The 23,318-nt window shown below is 38.1% G+C and overlaps 2 protein-coding genes across 3 annotated transcripts in view; both read right to left on the bottom strand.

Annotated features, from left to right (window-relative positions):
- LOC109410157 (guanylate cyclase soluble subunit beta-1) overlaps positions 1–23,318 on the bottom strand; it is a 404,273-nt gene that overhangs the window by 102,915 nt on the left and 278,040 nt on the right. The gene's annotated exons all lie outside the window — the stretch shown is intronic.
- On the bottom strand, positions 7,301–23,270 carry LOC134285035 (transient receptor potential protein). The gene is made up of 5 exons (XM_062844945.1): positions 22,263–23,270; positions 8,545–8,689; positions 8,366–8,461; positions 8,093–8,235; positions 7,301–7,583 (listed from the first exon to the last, which is right to left on the bottom strand). Exons 1-5 carry the CDS (start codon positions 22,490–22,492, stop codon positions 7,316–7,318), a joined length of 882 nt encoding a protein of 293 aa, XP_062700929.1. The 5' UTR covers positions 22,493–23,270; the 3' UTR covers positions 7,301–7,315.

Below are 23,318 nucleotides of genomic sequence, written 5' to 3'. Positions count from 1 at the left end.
TAAATCATGATACTTTAGCTCACTGGGCCAGGTGCCGGTTGTTTACATAAATGCAGCGTTATTTCACAGTGTTTACGAACGTTTATTTAAAATCTGAATCCACTAATGAAAAGTTGAAAGTTTCAGCTTTTCAAAACACCAAAAAAAGTTTAAAAAAAGTTTAAATGTCCGCATCATTGAGAAACAATTAAAAACGGGAACGAACCTCCAATTTTCCCTACTTTGGCTGCAGGTGCCGTTGTGTATACATGCAGACGTATGTATTCTCTGATGCTGTTGGGTGTCGTTGGAAATGTATGAAGAAAACGTGTCATGATTAACAAAAGTGCAGATAACTTTTGATAGGAAAAAAATACATCTTAAAATTTTTGATATGTTGTGTAAAAATATCCCCGCTTTCGATTGACGCAAAAATTTTGAAAATCGGTGGTTGCCAACATGGTGAAAAAACAGTTTTTGTAATTGCGTTGCAAATTCCCCTACTTTTCACTCGCGGTTGGAACAATATAATGGCCTACTTTTCTTCATTAAAACAAGTGTGCCGAAAAGTACTACTTTTCGGCACTCTTAAGAGTGCTGAAAAGTAGCACTTTTCGGCACTTTTGCCAGCACACACTTTTTCCAACTATCGCAGCTTCCGTTGATACCACTGCTGCTTATACATCCATTGAGCAGCTCCAGTATGAATCAGGATGGTTTAGAATCTGTTTCGGACTGCAGATCACGTGTAGAAGCAGCACCTGGAACTACTTCCACTCTTGCTTTTACTGCTGCATGACGACGACGGAAGCTTGAAAATTTGTGACACCCAGCCTACCATAGCCTACCTGATCGAACAAAAACACGCTGACCCACATGGAGGCGCGCACGTGCTTCCTCCTGATATATGGTTGTGTAGCTAGAAAAGATTATACTGAAAGGGGATTTTTTGCAATCACAAAAAACTTTGTATGCAACGCGTTGCAAAACTCGATTTTTTCAGCACTCGTCGTATTTATCCAACTCGGCAAGCCTCGTTGGAAAAATGTACGACTCGTGCTGAAAAAATCATCATTTTGCAACTTGTTGCATAAATAACTATTTTGTATAAAAATCCAAGATGGCGCCCAAAATCAATATGGCCGACCCAACTTTTTATAATTGTAATTAGTTGCTCTATCTTTCTTCTTTTCAACAACATTTTGTTTTGAGGTGGTTTTTGGAGAAACTTTTGAGTTATGACGGTTTAAATCAGCCAACAATTGATCAAAATCGAGGGGTCCGCAAAAAATGGTTGTGGCTCTAACTAACGGGGGGTCCATCAAGTTGATTAACAATATGCATTTTTCTCACTTTTTTGAGGAGGACTTTCAGAAAGTCACCACCTTAAACATTTTTAAAGACATGGTGCAAATAGTGGGACGGTCTCAGAGCGAGAGTTACCCATGTCTGGTATCCAACCCAAAAAATACCAAAATACGACATTTTTTTAAATATCTCAGAGACCAGTAGAGATATCGCAACTGTGAGCACAAATTTGGCCCAAGCAATAATTAAATCACCGATTTATTCTAGAAAAAATATGTTTGACAACTAAATTTGAAATGTTTTTTGAAGGTTTGCTCCAAGTTTTGCTCTAGCAAAAAAAAAATCACTTGAACCCTTTGCGCCACCCCTAAATATCAACCGAAATCGCTCATTTTTGTACAGCTCACTTATTTCGACTAGTAGATTACTTTCCACTTAGGAAATCTTATCCCGGAGACATTTTTTTTTAATTTGTCCCATCCAAGGCTCTCATGACTTTCAGGGGGCTCCAGACTATCAATTTTTCGCTACCTACACACATCGTGGTGCGACTACTCTAGCGGTGGAGGCAAACACAAAGGCACTACAAATTTCTACATTCTACAAAGGTTTGCATCCGGGATCAAACAACGAATCTCTGCATTGTCAATCTATTACTCTTACCAACAGAGCCATCGCGGTACCACAATATCATACGCGCTGGAACAGCAACAAAAGCTGTTTGCAGGTGGCGTTCACTTGACCTGTTTTCGCTCGTTTCCAATCAACAAAGAGAACGCCGAAAAAGTTGGTAGACGACTATTCATGATTGCGTTCTGTTATTCAATACTTTGTCGGCTACGAAAGCGCTTGTCGGAAACGTTGTTATTTCTGGTGAAGATGAGGAGCATTTCAGGAGACTTCCACGTGGCCTCAGGGAGTTCCAGGGAAGTTCCAGAGGATCTCAGTGCCATTGCAGGGGGTTTTAGGGGGTACCAGGAGGTCTCAGGGTCGTTCTAGGGGATCTTAGGATCATCCTCAAATGATTCAGGGTGTTTTCAGAGGGCTCCAAGAGGGCTGACGGGGTTTCAGTGGCGTTTCTATTGGTCTCAGGGGGGCTCCGAGGGCCATCAGGGCCACTTCAATCGGTTTCAGGGGATTTCAGCGGTCCTCAGAAATGCTTCGAAAGTTCTCAGGGGGTTCCAGGAAAGTTCCAGAGGGTCTCAGGAGTGATTCAGGGGGATTCGGGATGTATCAGGAGATCTCAGAGACGTTTCAAAAAGCTCCCAGGAGATCTCAGGGGTATGCCTGAGGGGGGCCCCTTCGGATTCCCTTGAAGGCCTCTAAAAATCCACTGAAACGCATCTGAGACTTCCAAAAAAAAAATTAGATGTATAATATCTTTCGATCATCCGAATTGGTACTGTTTTTGCATCATATTGATGGGAGTCGTGTTATTGGTGAGTTCATAGGAGATGTGGGATATAAGATGTTAGCGAGTTTCAGCGAAAATTTCAGCTAAATCAACGCATTGGTAGAATGAAATGTATGTTAGAAACTTTGCTTATCCTTATATGGATAGTCAAACAATTTTCCGCTCTTCTGTATTTGTTTTTCCTGCGCGGTTTCGAACTCAGGTCATGATTCTACACAACAAATGACAATCAGCTTACCGAGTTTGAAAATGCTGTGAACTTGTGTGTATACTAGAATTACATTAAAATAGCCCGAGTAGGTGGAAAAATTGAATTGATAGCTTATTCAGTTATTACTGATTGAATTAACTGAAGAACAAAAACTGATAGTAGTTTGATTGATATAATAGTTAAAAGATCAGAAATAATAGCAAAATCTAATATGGTGAATTGCTCAATAACAGCTCGTTAAGATATTACAAGATCAAAGCAATGTCAGACAATATTTGTCTACCTTTTTCTTAAAAAAAAAACAAAAACTGCCAACATCCAGCATCGAACCTACGACCTAAGGATTCAGAGGCGGCGATGCTTACCACTTAACTGTGGGTCACTGTTGTGAACATCATGGAAATAAGAGCATGAATTTCTTCAATTCCACAGCTCAGAAAGAGGCACACATGATATTTAACTAACATTGAGACATCTCTATGGGTGCATGAGTTCCATTTCGTGCAGAAGAGCTGAATTTGTTCTTATGTTTAAATTTTCAGATATTTCAACAAGAAAAAAAAACTGTTATCATATCACTTTGAGTTATTCGTGCGATATTTATTAAATGTTTTAATAATATGTATATCAATATCACATCGAGCTGTGATATCAAAAATTGTTTGATTTGAGATATGATTTAGTTATTCTCGTCTACCCGGGAGGTTAAGCATTATACTGTTATTGCTGAACAGCACAATTGTGCTGTAAAGTGAAAAGAAAAATAGAATGTAGGAGACGTAGGGGCAGAAACGAATTCCAAGACTTCTTCAAACAAATCAGAAACGATAGCTCTCAAGCGTCTGTTTATCTGTGACAGTAACCCCCAATCAAGGATGGGAACATTCACTTGCAAAGAGTTACACTCACTTGCTGTTTTCTCAGCTAAGAAGCGTGCTATCAAGAAACGGTATATGGACGAGTTTTGCCTTGTGGTTTTGTCTAAAAGTTTGCCGAATAGAATAAATGTCGCATACGCATACCGAAGTTGTTAGGAAGCTGTGAATGCGGCTCTCTAGGAGGTGAATGTAAATTACACTCACTTCATGGAGAGTTACACGCAGCCAAATAACCTTAAGATTTCCGTAAGGCCCAACTTATGAAACGGCCTTTAAATAATTCATAATGATTCGGATGAATTTCATAAGGTCACTCTATGACGTAAAATCGTCTCACAGCTTGGCTTTTATTCATGTTAAGCAGCATGGTATACTCAAGCGTCGGTAGCCGCGTGAATAAAACACGGGCTCGGTGATCCCGACGTTCATGGATCGAATCCAGTCTGCATCATTATAAGATTTTTTTGTTCTTTTCATAAGTCTATCTTATGAAATTTGTCATAGCAAGCACGATCAATTTTCATTAGGTTTTCTTATGGCATCCATAAGAATTATTTATAGCAAATTTTCATAAGGTATTTCGATGAATTTCGCTAGGTTTTTTCGCTGAGTGACTTTCATAGCTTTGTCACGACTTTGGTATGCGAGCACGACCTCCACTCTGTTCAGCAAACTTTTAGACAAAACCACAAGGCAAAACTCGTGCATGTACCGTTTCTTGATAGCACGCTTCTAAGCTGAGAAAACAGCAAGTGAGTGTAACTTTTTGCAAGTGAATGTTCCCATCCCTGCCCCCAATTGATAGTCAACTCTACACTTGCTCAATAACCATAAAGGTTTCTCGTTATTCTTTCAATAACAGTAAATAAGGCTTGCTACGTTGTTATACTAGCAAGAGCATCGATAACAGAACAGTTTCAATGAATGTTTATTGAGTCGATAAACTCTACAGTTAATTTCAATTAAAAGTATACTTACATAGGTAATTGGCGATAACGATAATTTGTCGATTAACAACCGATTAAAACTGCGGCCAGTAAATTATTTATAATTTATTAAATACCATGAACCATGAATTGGTAACTAATGAAGAATCCAGTTTATCTGGGCTTAGGCAGATATAGTTTAATCCAGTTCCAGGCTAAATAGTTTTATATCTTATAGTCCATTCTACGGTATGCCTTATCAGGCATAAGACAATCATATCCCCATCACAGTCAGAGCCGTAGCGTGTGGTTGTCCAGGTTGGCCCCCGCCAAAGGCGCCAGCTTCAGAGGGGCACCGAAAAGGCCTAAGGCTAGAAGGAAACAGTATGATGCTGTTGTTTTTTTGAATGTTATCAATCTATACATACAAAAATGCAATGGCATACGTAGGACCGCGCATAACTTGCGAACGGATGGTCCGATTAGGGTCGTTTGAGTTTTGTTCTGTTAGTTTTCACCCAAGGAATGTTTATGAGACGAAAAACATGCGAAAATGGAGAGTTTTTTGAACATCGGGTTTTGGTGCATTTTGAACGGGGACTTGGACTTGAACAGGGACTTGAAACGTCAAAAAACGCATTAGGCAAGACAAAATTTGCCGGGCACAGCTAGTTAAATTTAATTATTTTCATTAATTATGTTTCATTATGAAAATTCCTAATGCTCTTAAAGTTCATCCAATTTTTATTTCCAGTAAATGTTTCTTTGGGCTTAAACTTAAACTAGCAAATCTAGCAGAAATCTTCCTAGATGTTTTTACCCAAAAAACAACCTGTGAGTATTTTTTTTGTTAATTTTCATTTCCCCAAAACAAATTTGATATTCTAGGATTTGCTTCATAAATTCCATCAGGTATTTTTTTTGATTTTTTTCTTCAGAAAATCTTTTAAAATATATATCATAAATTTATCTAGAAATTCCTTCAGAAACACCTTCAGGGATTCTTTAAAACAAATTTCAAATCACAAATTCTTCTGAAGATTTTTCTTGAAATATCTGAAGAAGTTTCTAGATTCCTTTAGAAATTGCTCCAGGGAGGCTTTCAGGAAGTTATCTAGAAGTTTAATCAGAAATTAGTCATGTTCCCGATATTTTTCCAAGGATTTTATTGAATAGTCTTCCATAATTTCTTCAGATTTCCAAAACATTCTTTGGAATTCGTATAGTGATTTCTGCAAAAATATCTTTAAGGATTAGGTACCTAGAAACCCTTCAACAGATTTTGTCAGTCATTCCTCCATGGATTACTGCATAGAAATCCCAAGAATTCTTTATGAAAATTCTTCCCGTCTTTTATGGAATTCTTTAGAAATTCGACCAAAGTTTCCTTCAAAAAGATATAGATTCCTTGGCCAAAAAAAAAAAAAATTGATCACATCGATCAGAAAAACTTCCATTGATGCCTTCCGAAATCATTGCATGCTCACTAGGGATTGCTCCATATATTTCTGGTAGAATTCCGGTAGAAAACCTCCAATGAATTTCCTTATTAACGACTCCAGAAAATCATAAATTTGGAATTCATTCAGAAAGTTCTCCAGGTATTCCTTTGGAAAATATGACGTTGATTCCATTTACAATTTTTTTAAGGCTTATTTTGGAAGCCTTCCTTGGATTCGTTCAGAACTTATTCCTGGGATTTCTTCATAAAATCTTCTGGGGATTTGTTTTTAAATTCCCCAAAAATTTCTCAAGAAACCTTTTCAGGGATTCTTTCCAAATTTTCTTTCAGAAATTCTTCCAAAAGTAATTCTCTACAAATTCTAACATTCCATCAAGTATATCTTTACGAACAGCTCCTGCAATTCCTTCAAGAGTTAGTCCATGAATTCCATTTCGAATTCTTGCTGAAATTTCTCTCGGATTTTCATCAAGTATTCCTCCGGAAATTTCTGCAGGAATTCCTCCAGAGATTCTAGCATAATTTATTCCTGTGATTCCAGCGGAAATTCTTCCAGAGATTTCAACAAAAACTGATGTACAAATTCCTTTTGAAATTCAACTATGTCCATGGTTTATCTAATGATTACTGAACATTTTCTTACAGATCTTTTAAGAAATGTTTTGAAAAAACTTCAGAACATATTTTTGGTGAAGTTATCGGAAAATTTTTGTGAAGCCTATTAAACTAACCGCCGAAAATTTATAAAATAAATCATTGGGGATTCCTGAAAACCCCTAAAACTCAATCAAGTATTTTTGAGAACAAAATTCAGTTGAAGAATCCAGAAACATAAACTCAAAAAATACTGTTAGATTTGCTGAAGAAAATTATGCATCATTTATGTTATAAATCTGTAATGTTCGTATGTACTTATACTCGAATATATAAAATCAACTTCGGAAAATTGTTAGGTGACTCCCATTGAAATTCCTTAAAAAATACACGAATGAAAAATATGAGAAAACAAAAAAAATCGAGGGGAATTTGTTTCTCACAAACACTAAGTGCAACTTTTAAAGAAACTTGAAAAAAAAAAATGAATAGGTAACTACAAACTTAGCAAATTAACAATATCGCGGGGCGCCAACCTGAATGCTAGCCAAGGGCGCCATGGGACCACGCCACGGCTCTGATCACAGTTAGTACATTTCCCAGTCTTACCGTGTACTCCGCCCGAAACTCGGACTCGGTCCGGCTCAGCCTCCTCAGTTCCCACGACAGATGAAACGCAGTCGAGATCGGATCCTTGGAGCTCAGCGCTATCAGCGAACTGGACGACAACGCCCGGTAGGCGTTGATGCGTGACTGGGAGTGGCGAAGGGAGTCCTGCTCGCTGGATGTTACACACTCGTCGCATCCGCAGCTGCGAAAATAGAGGAGATGGTTGGTGTTAGTCCAGTGTGTACTGGCACTGTACAACAGTTGGCGTTTATTAGTTGGGAGAGTGTGTAAATCATGAACCGATTTCGTAGTAATTCTCGACTCGTGACCATGCATTTTAAAACTTTATGCCACCGTGTCCTGGCACACTATCTTATTTCTCCGGAAATCAAACCAAACGATATGATGCGAGCTAAAATAGTACTGCCACCGCCAGCTGATCCACCGGAATTAGCACGTACAGTCAATAAATATATTCAAGAGCGCAACAGCTACAACTGGTACCGACTGGCCCATTCCGGCCCTAGCAGCAGCGGCTGCGGAGCAGGAGGCGATTACGTAAATCAATTTACGTGCTTTCCTGATGAGTCTCTTTGGTCACGCGACCCTGAGTTTCCGGCGAATGTCTCCTAGCAAGCACTTCCATGCAAGGTAATTTAGAGAGAAAAGCAGGGCGAATGTTCACAACGACTGCAGACGAGGAAATCTTACCGAACGTCGTGCGGCATCGGCAGGGTCGCCCCTCGATCCAGCAGGATTTTCAGAATCTCGTAGTTGTTTTTGTGAGCGGCCAGGATGAGCGGTGTGATATCGGCGGTGAAGGAAGACGACGACCGGTCCACGGCTTCCCAGCTCTGTGAAAATCGGAAGATTTGGAAAACCGAGTTTAGTCTCCTCGAAGCTTTATCTAGTCTCGGTGTGCACGGAATCAAGTAATATCTCATGTACGTATGTATGAATTAGGGAAAACTTAAGAAAACTCACGTAGGGCTGACCGGGTATGTGATTTTCCTCCTCCCAAAGGAGCAGCGTTTCCACCGCCTCCACGTACTCTTCCTTGATGGCGTGCAGCAGTGCATCCTGTTCGGGGGCGAGAAATTGTAAATGGGGAAATATGAATGAGCACGACGACGAGCAAGTCATATCCTTCATACACTTCATACCTGAACTTTGATTCCCTCGGTAAGTAATAACCGGATGAGCTCGATGTTTTCATTTTCGATGGCTGCTATCAAGGCGGAACGATTCAGTGGGTCCACACAGTTGATGTCGAACTCGTCCGGATCGCCTTTGTTTTCCTGGATTATGCTGGAAATAGATGAAAGACATGATGTTATTCCTAAGGTATGGCGTCTCGAAAACCATTTATTGAAATATATTGGTGTTCCATTTGTTCCAAAGCATAGCGGTTCCCAAGTTGGAGTCACGTAAATTTCTCAAAACCTGAAAACGTGTCGTTGGTTTTTTTTATATGTATTCACGAGATTTTTAGCCCTAGGCTAGTTCATCTCGGAACCCACGCTTTACTTCCCTTCCGAAGGAAAAACTCACATTGTGCGAGTTTGTCGGGAGTGGGATTCGATCCCAGGTCCTCGGCGTGGTAGTCAAGTGTTCTAACCATCACACCAGGTCCGCTCCACACGTTGGTATTACCTCTCGTTTCATTACGCTTTATTATATTTTGGATTTTGTGAAATTTTTTCGAACGTTCCTTACTCCTGGAATTTCTCCAGGAGCTTCCTATGAGATTTCTTCAAAAGTTCCTTCTGGTACCCAGATATCTCTTGTAAAATTCAATTTGGAGTTTCTATGGGGGTTCTTCCAGGAGTTCCTCAAGAAATAGGGATAAGAAAACAGAAAAATCATAAAATCAATAGATCTTCTCGAAATTCCTTGTTACATTTGGAATTTATCACGATGATTCTTCTCAAGTTTATCCAGAAGTTGCTTCGGGGTTTTCTACAGAACTTCTTGCAACATTATTTTCTGAACTGCATCTTGGAATTCCTTCTCGAGTTTCCCCGAAAATCCTTCCTGGGATTCCTTCATAGGTTTTTCTGGGATTTCATCACGAGCTCCTTCTGGGACTCTTCAAAGCGTTCCTCCTGGAATTCTGTCAGGAAATCACTTTAGGGCTCGTCTCTGGGTTTCTCCAGAAGTTCTTTTGTGATTTCTATGGAAGTTTCTTCTAGAATTCCAACAGCAGATTTTTGTTTAATTCCTGCAGAATCTTTTTTGGATTTTTTCCAAGATATCTTACTGCATTTCCTTCATCAGTTCCTTCATGGAATCTTCCAGTAGTTCATTCTATGAATCTTCTGGAAGATGCTTCTACTAATCTTCTACAAGCATTTTTTGAAAATCTGTAGCAGTAGTGTTGGCGCGGTATCTACTGATGGTTCCTGTACAAGCGACAGAACGAAAAACAATAGGTGAAGTTATACTTGTTTAGCAGATAAATTAAGTTAATCTAAAAGATTTGAACCGTAAATAGTGTGTGGAGAGAAGCACTGTGAATTGTAAGAAATATATAGACAAATAATTTGAATTATTACTAAATAAACCTATTTATAGTTTAAGCTGATCCTCAAACACAGATCTGCTCTAAAAAGCTGTACTACGATTGAATCGCCACCACCACAACAAGTAGCTTACAGGAATACTCCAGAAGATTATTTAGGGAATCCTCTCGAACTTCTCTCTGATAATATTCCAAGGATTATTTTTGGGAATCATGGAACTCCTTCTAGGTATCCTCCAAGAATACCTGCTGGCAATCCTTCAAAAGTTATCAAAAGTCATTCTCCGGACATTCTTTCTGGCAGCCTTTCTGGTGTTCCTTCTGAAAATACTTCAGGAGCTCCTTGAGAGAATTCTTAAATAGTTTCTTTTGGAAATCTTGCTGGAATTCTTTCTAAGAATCCTCCAAGAGAGCCTTGTGGAAGTCCTCTAGTACTTCTTTGTTGGCATTGCTTTAGAAGTTTCTTCTGAGAATCCTCAAGGGTTCTTTTGGTGATACTTTAAGAATGTCTTTTAAAAGATTCTAGATCGAATTTCTGGATCCCAAAGAAATCCACAAAATAATCTCGACGAATTCACAGAAAACGTGGTGTTATCCTCATAAGGAACTTCTTGAAGGAATCCTTATTGAAGTTTCTGTAGGAATTCCTGAAGGAATCAGATGACATTTGGGGTAATCCTGGGATTCCTAGATTAATCTATTAATCTATCTATATAAAAATGAGTTTGAAGTTCCTTTAAGGCAAAACTTTCTCGATTCCCTGGGCATAGTGTATCATTATACTTGCCTCACAATATACAAATTCATGCAACGGCAGGCAAAGAAAGCCCTTCAATTGATAACTGTGGAATTGCTCAAAGAACACTAAGTTGAAGCGAGGCAGGTAAAGTCCCAGTGGGGACGTCAAGCCATACAGAAGAAGAAGAAGTTGTCAAACGACCACAACTTGGCAAAACAAAGTTTACCGGGACAGCTAGTTGCTTATAGAAATTATATCTTCAGGAATAATTTCTGGAGAAATCCTCAGTTGGAGTTTATTGTTACTTATTTCCTTCCTGTTTCTTTCTCAAACTCTATAAAAAGCATTGAGGGGGCATCCATAAAGTACGTCACGCTTAGAGGGGGAGGGGGGTTTCTGAAAGTGTGACAAGCAATGTATTAAATATTGGAAAAACCCGTACGAAGGGGGGAGAGGGGTTGAAAATTCCCATTTTTACGTGATGTACTAAATGGATGCCCCCTGAAACTCTTCTAAAAACCATTTTAAAACCTCCTGAAACCCTCTAAAACTCTCAAATCATCTAAGACACTTGAAGACACCCCTAGAAACCCTCCCAAAATCCTTTTAAAACCCCTAAACCGCAAAGACTCCGTGAAACACCTCTGAATATCCCAGAAACGCCCTTGAGATAACGCGAAACCCCCAGAGTCGCATAAGAATGTTCCGAATAAACTTGAAACCATCTCAAACATCCCTGAAACCCCTTTAAACGCCCCTGATGCTCCTGAAGACCCATGAAACCTGCTGAGATCCTCTGAATCGCCTTCGAATTCCCTGGGATTCCCAGAAAATTTCGTAAATCTTCCTGAGAACGCCTCACACGGCCATTATACGTCCCTCAACTCTAAAACCCATCGCAAACTCCTTGATACCTTTGACACCCTTTGAATTTTCCAAAAACACTATGAAGCGCCCATGAATCCCTAAGACCCTCGAAAAAGCCTTGAACCTTCTGAAACCCCTTAAAACGCCCTTAAGACCGCATGAAACCCCTTGAAACATCTGTAAAACCACCGATACTCTTGAAATACCGTAAAACTTCACTAATGTCCTGAAATATTCCCCTGATACCCCTTAGAAACAAACCTTAAAGTTTCTTGGAAACCCCCTGAAACTTGATTAAATCCTCTGAAACCCCTGTGAAATCCCCAGTACCTACTCTCTGACCCTTTGGAAACTCCCTGAAATCTTTCAAACCGCTCAAAACCGATTTTAGATCCTTTGAAACCTCCTGAAATACCCCAGAACCAATATTAAATCTTTCCTCAAAGCCCTAAAGTAATTCGCGCATTCGCTTCTTTTCTCCTTAGATCTTGCTGATACCTCCCTCTTAAGGCGAAACCGAATGCATTTACTCAATTTTGACTCTTTATTAAATAACAAAGTAATATTTTCAAAATCGGTTTTCGTACACATTTAGAGTATGTATCAAGGTATCTCCTTGCCCGTGTAGCTGCCTGCTTAGAACAGCACTTCGGACCACCTGCTCTGGGGGTAAAAGTCCACCAAACAGGTAACCCCAATCCAAAGTATCAGACGACCCTTGCTGAGGGATGAATGGTTGAGGGGGTGAAATAAGCTCGTTCTGACGGATGGATGTAAGATGATTGAAAGGTGAAACTTTCAATTGGTGCTTGTAAATATTATGGACAGGTATACAGGTTCAGGTAAAGCTCGATTTAGTGGACCCTTTTATGTACATTATGTACACCCAACCGAGGTAATATATTTTCAATTTTAACATGTTTAATATCAAACCATCTAAAATTTTAAGTTTGTACTATGGTGACTTTTAATAAAAAGGTATTCAGCCTTTTGATACGCAGAGCACTACATATCAATAAATTGTTTTGTGGAGCACCCATAATAGCGCCAAACATTCCTCATGACATACTTTGTTTTCAGTGGTGTCATCGTGGTTACTCCAAGTAACTCATTGAGTAACCAGCTGTTGAGGTAAAAACATAAATCAAGCCTAACTTTACCAAACACCGTATGTAACATATGTAACCAAAAAAGAGATTTTCACATGAGGCGCTGAATTTCATTAGGGACTACTTGTATCACTCACTTTTGGGATGATTTGTAGAAAAATACCCGGATTTTTCACGTTTGAAATGCTCAATTTATGAGTTGTTATGGAAACAGCGAACTTACCCTTCGATTTTCTCCGTTCGTGGGTTTTGTTAGATACAGTGTTTGGTAAAGTTAGGCTTGAAATATCAACTCCCAATATGAGCGATCCTGCAGATATAAGAAAAAGCTCTTTTTAATGTTTGTACTTCTCAGTGTAGCTTCTCAGTGAAATTGGGCATTGTTTCCGCCCTACTGGATATAATAATATCGCCATGGTAATTTTTCTCGCTATGTTTGCGCCCTTAAGGCTCGTGCACAGAAAAGGTGGCAAGGGAGGGGTCGTATATTCAGTAAAATGTGGAGGGGCACCAATAAGTTTGGCACCCTCAGATTTGTAAGAAAGAAAAAAAGGAATCAAAATTATTATGCTTTCACATGCTTGTGTGAGAATCCTTTTTGTGACATTGGAAATTTGTCTTCCCCTTTTCAAAACAAAGGAACCTTACCTCTTTGATTTTTCAATAAAAAGCTTCCTCAAAAGAAAAACTTCCTTTCTGATCTCTGAATTTGTGTTTGCGCTCCCATCCCCAATCGTGTAAGGAAAAAAAGCAACTTTTCAGTAATTTTTCCAGTGAGCCCTTAAGTAAATCTTTCAATGAATTTTTAAGAAATTCTACCATGAACGCCTTCAGAAATGATTCTATTGATTCGTTTAGAAAATTTATAATTTGTTTTAGAATTTTCTCCAACGTTTTCCCCAAGAATGGGGTTAATTAAATTAATTTAGGAACTTTTTTATAAAACCTTTTCTAGATTCCTTCCAATATTGTTGCATGGATGCCTTTAACAACCCCTCCCCCCCGGAATACTATTCCGCAAGTTTTCAACATGTTTTTTTTTATTCGTTAGAAACATCATCCATGGATCGCTACAGATTTTCCTTTCGAACTTCTTTCGGAATTTTCGTTTGAGGATCCTTCAGAAGTTTCTCCAAAAATTGGCCTAGAAAAATTATCATAAAATCATCATGAGTTTCCTTAGCAAAGCTCTCCATAGATTTTTTTTTCGAGGAAATCATGCAAGGAATTTATGCAAGGATTTCTGTAGAAAAATATCCAAAAATTCCTTCAAAAATTTTTACATAGATACCTACAGAAATTCTTTCAAGGATTCTTTTAAATTTTTCCTGAAGATTTCTTCAAATAATCATTATAAGATTCCTCCAAAAAATTGTTTAAGGATTTCAAGTTCGAAGAAATCTTCTATGGATTTCTTTCAAAAGTGATCCATATATTTCTTACAAAACAACTCCAAGAATTTGGCCCTAAAATCTACCAAGTATTCTTACAGTAATCCCTTCTTAAGAAATTCCTTCAGATATTTCCTTATTAAATTCCCCAAAAAATATTTTAGGTATGTTTCTACGGGCTGCTTCTGACGCTCCAGCTGGATTAGATTTTTTAATAATTTTTCCCAGTGGTTTCTTCAGAAATTTTTAAAGATATTTGTTGAGATATTACTTCAGGAAGTCCAAAAATGGATTTGATCAGAAATTACTCAACTCAATTACTCAAAATTCCCACATGTCCAGAAATTTCTGCACAAAATCCTTCCAGCATTAGTCCACACTGAGATACCAAAAATTTATCCGGCATTTTCTCAAAGGATAATTCTAATAATTTCTACATGGGCTCTTTAAGATATTTATTCATGAACTAATTCTGGGAAATTCCTTTAAAAAAATCTTAAGTTTTTTTTTCTAGGGATCTTTGCGGCGTTTGTCTTTGCGTTTATCTTGGTATTCAGGATTTTTTTCAGAAATTTATCCACAGAATTCTCCAAGAATACTATCAGAACTTCCCCCAGGATTTCAATTGATGGATTTCTCCAGGAATTTTCCTATATAGGGTAACGGTCGAATTTTGGACCCCTAGAGGATATTAGTTTGAATTTAAGTCAAAAACATACATATTCAGAGGGTGTTACGCATACTGATGATGTTCGTATGATCGTTAAAGCCTCCACTGTCCGTTAAAATGTCCACAAGGTCATTTCTGGCTGAAAATTTGATGAAAATAACCTATTATTGAAGCACCAGTTTTCACTGTTTTGGACACCCCAATATAATTTGGACCCTCTTAGGTATGTATTTTGGACACCTGGTGTTTAAACCCGTTTGAAACTATTTTCTGCCAATCTGCCACTTGAATATGCTGGATCACATCCTAATTACTTGATTGACAAAGGCTGATTAGACGAACTTTGCGAATTTAATGCGCTAGAATGATAAACGTTTTTGTTTACATCTGCAAGTTTCCTCAGCACCGCAATCTCCTTTTGTAAACATGGTACGACACTGACACGGATGACGAGATTGATAAAAATGAATTTCAAGGCAAATAATGTTATTTTCAGTGCGGAAATGATTGCTGCCCGTGCAGAGCAATCTAATTTACCGAATGATTCTAAAAATTTTCGCCATCTCTTCATTAAATCTGTGAAATTTGTTATAATACGACTCAGGGGGTCCAAAATATATGGGGGTCCAAATTATATTGGTTACCCTATTTTTCCTTGGAAAAACACTAAGGGTTTCCGAAGAAATTTCTTCAGATATTTCTCCTTGAAGTTCTTAAGAAATTCCTCCTGGGATTCTTTCAAGATTTTTTCTTGGATATCTTCGGATATTTCTCCAGAGATTCATTCAATAGAATACTCTCAAATTTCTACAGATTTCTTCAGAAATTCTTGCTGGGATTCTAGCTGAAATTCCTGTGAGGAGATATTTTTATTCGCAAGGTCTTCTTCAAAGAAGTTTCAGCGAGGGATTTCTTCAAAAGCTTATCCGTGAGGTTTTCGAGAAATTCCTCCAAATCCTACAGGATTTGCTTCGGAAATTCTGCACAAGGTTTCTTGACAAATTCCTTCAGTGATTTCTGCGAAAATTCCTACAAGGATACTACTCTTACGGATCCACATTCCATCAGAAATATCTCTTGGGATGCCTGCAGAATTTGTTCAGATATTTAACCAAGAATTTCTCCGAAGTTTCTCCAAAAATTTCACAAAAATTTTAGAAAAAATCTTCAAGAAACTCCCTGTAGGAATTTGTAAGAAATCCCTAGAGGGTTGCTTCAAGAAACCCCTTTAAAAACTCTTGGAGACACCTATGGAAAATCTAAGGAGAAATTTTTGGGTATTTTAGGAATTCTTGGACAAAAATATCTGGAGGAATTTCTGGTGTTACGGATTTATCTGTATTATACTGGTTTTGGAGCAGCCGTACAGATTTTATATGAAATACAGATTTTTGAGCTGTAGGGCTATCTTTTTTCTGTATAGGATACAGATTTTCAACCATATTTTTTTATAGTATGCAGGTTTTTGGAAAGGGTGATGAAGGTTTTCTAAAAAATCAACTGGCATCCCTGCCCAGGATACCAGATGATACCTAGGAGAATATCTAAAAAAAAAAAACACATAAAAAAATACTACAAAAACTAATGGAGGAACTCAGCAAGTGATTCCAAGGGAAAAATTCTTGAGTAGCTTCCTGGAAAATTCCATAGAAGAATTTCTGAAGGAATTTCTTAAACATTGTCTGCAGAAATCGCAGACAAATGTACTTGTGGCATTAAAGAAATCCCCCAATAGATTTGTGAGAGATTCCTCGATGAGTTTCTAAACGAAATCTTCTAAGAACTCCTAGAGACATCTTGGTTTTTTTTTTTCATACAATTCCTGAAGGGATTTGCGCACAAAAACCTATAAATAATTATCTGCAGAAATTCCCGAAAGAGATCCCGCAAAAATATTAAAAAATCCTTCAGGAGTTCTTTAGAACCAATGTAGAAATATTAAAAAGTATGAAGAAAACTTTGAAATATGTCTCGAATTTCAGATAAGGACATTTTGTCCCATCAATGTTTTTAGTATAAGTTAGCAAATTATTTAGTTTAAGACCCTCAAATCCCTTCTTCCCAATTTGATTTTTTTTATCCCTAACCTCAAAACAGCCGGGAGAACTTTGGCTTCCAAAACTAACATTGCATTAAGGCAGTAAATATTGTAAAATGTAAAAATGTTGTGAAAAAAAAAACAACACATGAATTCGGCTCAGTTATGCCCATGAGGCGCCCGAGCCTTCCAAATAAACAAATGAGTAAACAAATATCTCGAAGAACTGGAGAACCTTCTTCAGGTATTCGTAGAAAATTTTCTTGAAAACACCCTTGAAAATTTAATATTTTATGCAGGCATGGTTAAATTAATATTAGAAAAAATATTCTGAAAAAAATCCCTAAGGATCGAATTAATTCCAAAGAAATGTCTGGAAGAATAACTAAAGAAACTTGTAGAGAAATCCCTGGAGGAACTTCCAGAATAATTGGTTGAGAATTTTCTAGAAAAATTTAAATTAAATGCCCGAGAGGACCACTGATTAGGGGAACTTACTTATTTTCGGCAGTTTTGTTCTCTTCGTCATGGGGGGTTTTTTGAAACCTGTTGATCTCAAAGTTGGCCTCAAATCCTTCCCAACCAAGCTGAGGTATGTGCCCAAATTTCAGGCAATATGGCCCACATAAACCCCCCCTGACGAAGTGAACAAACCTGCCGATAATACCCTTTATCACCTTATATGGAATAATACCTATAAGAAAATTCTGGAAATATTTCTAAATTTCTAAAGGAAATCCCAAGAAGTATTTCTGAAAGAATCTCCGCATCATTGTGAATAAATTGTCCTGGAGTTACATCTTTTGAAGAAACGTTTGGAGGATTTCCTGGATAAACCCCTGAAAAAATCGTAGAAGAGTTTCTTGATCAATTTCTAAAAGAATGAGAAACTCCTGCAAAAAACATTCTGACAATATTCCTGGATTAATCCCTTCAAAAGTATGTGTCGAAATACATGAAGGAACACACACATGAACTTATGTAGCAATCCTTGAAGAAATTTCTTATAGAATCCCAGTTGAAATTTATTAGGAAATCCGTGGATCAGTTCCAAGATGAATCCTTCAATAAATTTCTTGAGAAACTGCTAAAGAAAATCCCTGAAGAAATTCCTAAAATAATTTCTTGAGGATTATCTGGAAATTTCCAAAGATATCCATGGACATGAATGCATTTTTGAGGGATACTAAGAGTAATTCTTGCTAAGATCATTCTTAGATTTTCTGCGAGAATCTTCCCTACTGATCTGCTGATGCAACACACACAACACAACACAGATTGGAAACAGCAGATCAGTAGGGGAAATATTCTGTACCGACCGGCTGATAGCAGGTAGTATCCGTACACCAGCTAGAGAATCCCCAAACCAAACCGGAACGAATGGCCCAAAAGTGTACCAGACGGCGTGACTCTTCACAACCCGACTGTTTGAACGTTTGCAAAATTTGCGTGACCTGTTGATTTGTGTATCGAGTGAGTTTGTGTAATTTGTGTCAATTTCAATAAATAATTAGTCCCTGAAGATGATTCAATAGCCGGTCCGAAACGTTGGCGATGATAGAAGAGAAATCAACGCAATTTATTTGACTGAGAGCTGAAAATTCCAAAAAGTCAACCATCAAGCATCCAGTAAAAACTAGTAATCTTTGGTGATATTTTTTGAAAATCCCTTAGCAATGTCAACATTTTTGGCGGATGCATGCAAACTGCCCATTTACCAGACTTTTCCTCAAAGCTTTCTAACTAACTTCTTTTAAGATTTCATATGACGTCACCGAGAATTGTATCCAAGATTTTCTATATATTTTGTTAGATGCCTTTTATCATGGCTGAGTCATTGTAATGCTGCAGAAGATTTTTGACTAGAAGTGGTGATAAATTGTTTCCAGTGCTGTCATGGTAAAATCAGAGCTAGTTGGCCAAGGTTCGACGATTTCAGCGCCCCTTCACTGGTACATTCCCATGGATACATTCCTGGAGGAATCTCTTAAAGAACCTCCAATGCAACTCCTGTAGGAACTGCTGGAAAAACTTCTGAAAGAATCCATAGAACATCTTTTGAAGAAATCCTTGCTGGGAAAAGTCTCTAAGGATTTTTGCGAAAGTATTTCTTCAGCAATATATACTGCGATATTTCAGAAGGAATTAAAAAAAATCTTTTTTTTTATTCTAAATAAATTCCTGAAAGAATTTTAAATAAAAAACAGGATTTTTTTTGATAATCCAGAGATGGATTTTCTGAGGATATTCCAGGAGGAATAGCTCAAGAAACACCTGGTAATCTAACAAAACCTCTTGATATAATTTTGAAAAAAAAAAATCCCAAACAGTTTTTTGAATAAATTCCTGGAGGAATCCATTTAGAAAATTCAAGAGGTACGCTTGGAGGAAATCCTGGAGAAATTTCTAAGAAAATACATAGAGGAATACCTGGCAGAGTTTCTGATGAAATCTCTGGGTGCATTTCTGCAGAAATTTTTGCAAGAATGTATTTCTGCTTTTCCGTAAGAATTCTTTTAAAAATCTCTAAAATAATCTGTAGATTTTTTTGGAGGAAGCCTTGCAGGATATTCTAAGATATTTTTTAGAAGTCCTTGAAGTAATTTGAGAAGAGAAATGCCTTGAAGGAATATCTAAAGGAATGTGAAGAAATCTTGGAAATTTCATTAAAAATCTCTTGAAGAATTTCCAAAGCTATTATTAAAGAAAATACCTTAATAAAAATGAGAAAACTCTGAAAAACTTTTGAATTTCCGATTCTTATCTAAAAAATAAATGGAGTATTTTTGAGAAAGTTCATAAATGCTTTGGAATACATCTGGAGGGATCTCAATGAAAAAAAAATCTGAAAAAAATCGCGGATGATCTTCTGGAACAATCTATGCATCATTTTTTGAAAGGTGTGCAAGAAGTGTTCCCTAAATTTGTAAAAAAAAATCTCTAGAGGAAAATCTGTTGATATTTCTGAAGAAATTATTTGTCGAATATTTAATATAAGCCATGAAGCTCTTCTGAATGAATCCCTCAAAAAATGTGATAGGACTCCAAGAGCAGTTTCTATAGGAGTACATTCAGGAAATTCCCGAACAGATCTCGATTTTGGTTTTACAAGAGTCCTTAGACGATCGTTTGAGAGAATGCTTAAAGTAATTTCCGATGGATTTTTCGGCAAAAACAAAAATATAAGTCCCCAAAAAATAGGGTAAATCTCTGAAGAGTTTTCTAAAGAACTTTCTGCTGAACCTTATACACAACTTTTTCTGAAACCTCTAAAAGAATCCCTTGTGGAATTTCTGGAGAAAATGAAAGTTGCTGTGGGAATTTCTTATTATATCCTTGAAAGAATCTCGAAAGAATCTCAGTTCAAATTTTTGAAGGAACTTTTGAAACATTTTCTGAAAAACATTGGTGCCTGCGCTGAAAGTTTTATTAAAGTAATATCTGGAGAAATTTCTGAAGCAATCCTTGAAGGAATTTTTGAAAATTTCTACTCAAATTCATGTATTTTTTTAAAACTAAATTGAGGAATTTCAGATGCTCTGGAAGAATTCTTTGTGGAATTTATGGAATTGGAGGAATTTCTAATCAAGAAAATTTCCTAATGAATCAATGGAAGATTCTTTAGAAGAATTCGTTAAGGAATTTTCGGCGAATACTGGGCTTTGTGGCCGAGCGGTTAGCGGCGTCAGTCGTTTAGGTGTCTTGTAAGCCTCGGAGTGTGTATTCGATTCCCGCTCCATTCGGGGAAAACTGTCCATCAAACGGAAAATTCTCCACTGGGCCACTGAGTGTTAAATGTGTTGTCCGTTGTCGAATGTTTGTAATGTTTAGTCTGTAGAGACCCGCAACGTCAAAGCCGGTGTACTTGTCTTTTTTTTTAAATATATTTCCAAAAGAATTTTTTTATATAGAATTTTAGAAGATATTTTGGTAGAATTTCTTGAAAAATCAGACAGATTCACGAAACGAATGCCTAGAGGAATTTCCGAACTACCGAGGATAGACAAAATGGTCATCTTGCTGTAACTTTTCGAAACGTGCATCAAACATCCTCAAATTTTTACTGTAAGTTAGTCACCCTACTAACAAAAGTAGCTGTATAACAGCTTATGGAACAAACGCTCTTGGATGAAAGCTCGCTAAAGCTCTTATAGAACAAAAATGTTAGTTAGGCAACTAGTTGTCTATCAATGGTCCAAATTTGAGATGGATCCGGCTATTCTACGTAAAGTAAGAAATATTCTTGGAAAAGGTATCATTATCCGATAGCCAACTTTGGTCTGTTATGTTTCTGGATTCAATGAACCAAATACAATGAAATTTCGAGCGATTATAATTTATGTAATGAGATTCGAGAAACGTTTGACTTAACTTAAAATTGTTCATACGAAAAAAGTTATAGCAATCCATATGTTCATTACAATCCTTGGTGCAAAACTAGAGTCCTGTGAAGTTTTCAGCTATTTCGGTGCTGATTTAATGGTGGCCCAAAAGCAAAATAGGTTTGTATGGGAATTACTATGGAGAATTTTCAAAAAAGGTTCTCCGCGTTGTAGAGCATTCACATATGGATGAAGTCATGTGGTCAAAGTCAAATTGAATTCTTGAGATCTCAATGATGAATGTTGCCGAAGACCACAACTCGTTTCGACTCACGAGACAGAAGTTATTGGGCCACCATTAAATCACCACCAAAATAGCTGAAAATTTGACAGAACTCTAGTTTTTCATTAAGGATTGTAATGAACATATGGGAGCTTTGAATTTTTACCATGTTTGTAATCTGAACTGCCCTTGTATTTACTTACCATGTTAATTCGGTGACAATAGTGGACCCTCTTTGATTTACTTACGTTCTCAAATTAATTCAAAAATCGAATTATCGTTTCCTAGCGTAATTCCATCACTTCCCAACGAACATTTTTGCTGTACAAGAGTGGAGCAAACCACTCTTAAGCAAACTGCGGCTTATGAAACTGTTATACAGCTATTTCTGTTTCTTGGGTTGGACCTACTGTCTGTAAATTTGAGTCATCGTCTCCCAGTGGAAGTTCACCAGTAGAAACAGGTTTGAGGAGAATATTTGAAAAAAAATAAGAAGTTCCACTATTGGTTAAAGTACCCTATGACTGTTTTCAAAACATCCCTCAAAACCACTTGGACTTCCTCCTTAACCTACAAGATCAATGAGGTTTCTGAGTGGTCGCTTGCAAATAACGCCCTAAACATGAGTTGCTTGGCATGAGGCTTTGGGGGCTGTCCATTTGAGAAATCTTACGTGCCATACAAAAATATTTGGGTTCTCATACAAAAAATCTTACAAGGGGGGGAGGGGGTGTCGAAAAATCGCTAAAATTTGCTTACGTAATAAATGGACAGCCCCTTGACGTATCCCAGACATCCAGCGTACTGCAAGGCCCGGAAAATACTAACCGCACGTGCCGTAGATACCCATTACAAAACGCAGGCGCTGACCTTATTACCCTACACCCTGCGTGACACCGTACCTGACCTGAACGTCCACTTCATATCCACTCAATACCTACCGTCGCACGGTTGCGCAATCACCCCGTTCGGCGCTCAGCAGAAACTTCTTCTCCGTTTTGGTCAGTATCACCTCGGGGATGTCCCGATCGAACTCCGACACGGCACTGCAGATCGATTTTCCATCGGCACCTGCATCTCCTCCGCCACCCCCGGCACGACCATCCTCGGTATTCGCCAGCGATGCCGATGAGTTCACCAGGTTCTCCCTGGATTCGGTGGTTTTCTTCATGATCACACGGTTTGATCACAATTGACGTTTGAGGGTTTCTTCGGCACTTACGGCTATCCTATTGCTTCTGTTTCATCGAAACACAACTCGGAGGGATTTTGAATCCATTCAAGTTTCCTCCAGTTAGTGGTACGTTAGATATCGATTTGTATCGAAGTTCACTGTATTCCTGAGGCTCAGATGCATAAAGATCTACATTTTAGACACTGTATCCTTTGGACCACCGTCGAAGGCACGTAGTGTCCTGAGCTTAGGAAGTATTTCTTGGAAGCACTGAACAAAATTTCAACTTTTAAATATTTTCAAGGTTACATCACTCTCTTAATCGAATTAGACTGTTCTAGATTCACTTTTCTTAAGCTACTGCTCAGCTTACACCACTAGCGAGCACTTTCCTCCAATCATCCGATAATCCGGTAGCCCAAAACACCTCAGTTATCCAAATTACTCCCGAAATTCCAGCAAAATGGTCCAAATGTCCTTTTTTGGTCAAAACAAAAAAAAAAGTAGCGCACAGCGACCCGTTGCTGACCGGTTGACACCCGACGGACGAATACGCTGACGGAGTTCAGCAGTTCCTCCGCTTCTTTTCGGTGGCGGTCGATGGTCCTAATTCAATTAGCTAAATTATGTCAATATTGGGAGTGATGTAACGCAATATGTAGAATCGCCGCCGTGAGGCGGCGGACGGTGTTGACGGCCGACGACGGTCCAGAACGGAGGTACACGGGACAGGACAGCTTGTCGACGACGGGGACTAGGATTCCGCGCTTTCAATTGTGCCTGGTTGGTCTTGCTGATTTGTTTCGCATTTTCGATTACAAGG

This window comes from Aedes albopictus, chromosome 1 (assembly GCF_035046485.1).
Source record: "Aedes albopictus strain Foshan chromosome 1, AalbF5, whole genome shotgun sequence".
NCBI classification, from domain to species: domain Eukaryota; kingdom Metazoa; phylum Arthropoda; class Insecta; order Diptera; family Culicidae; genus Aedes; species Aedes albopictus.
The sequence above is the reverse complement of the archived record's forward strand: the minus strand, read 5'-3'. Positions and strand labels throughout refer to the sequence as shown.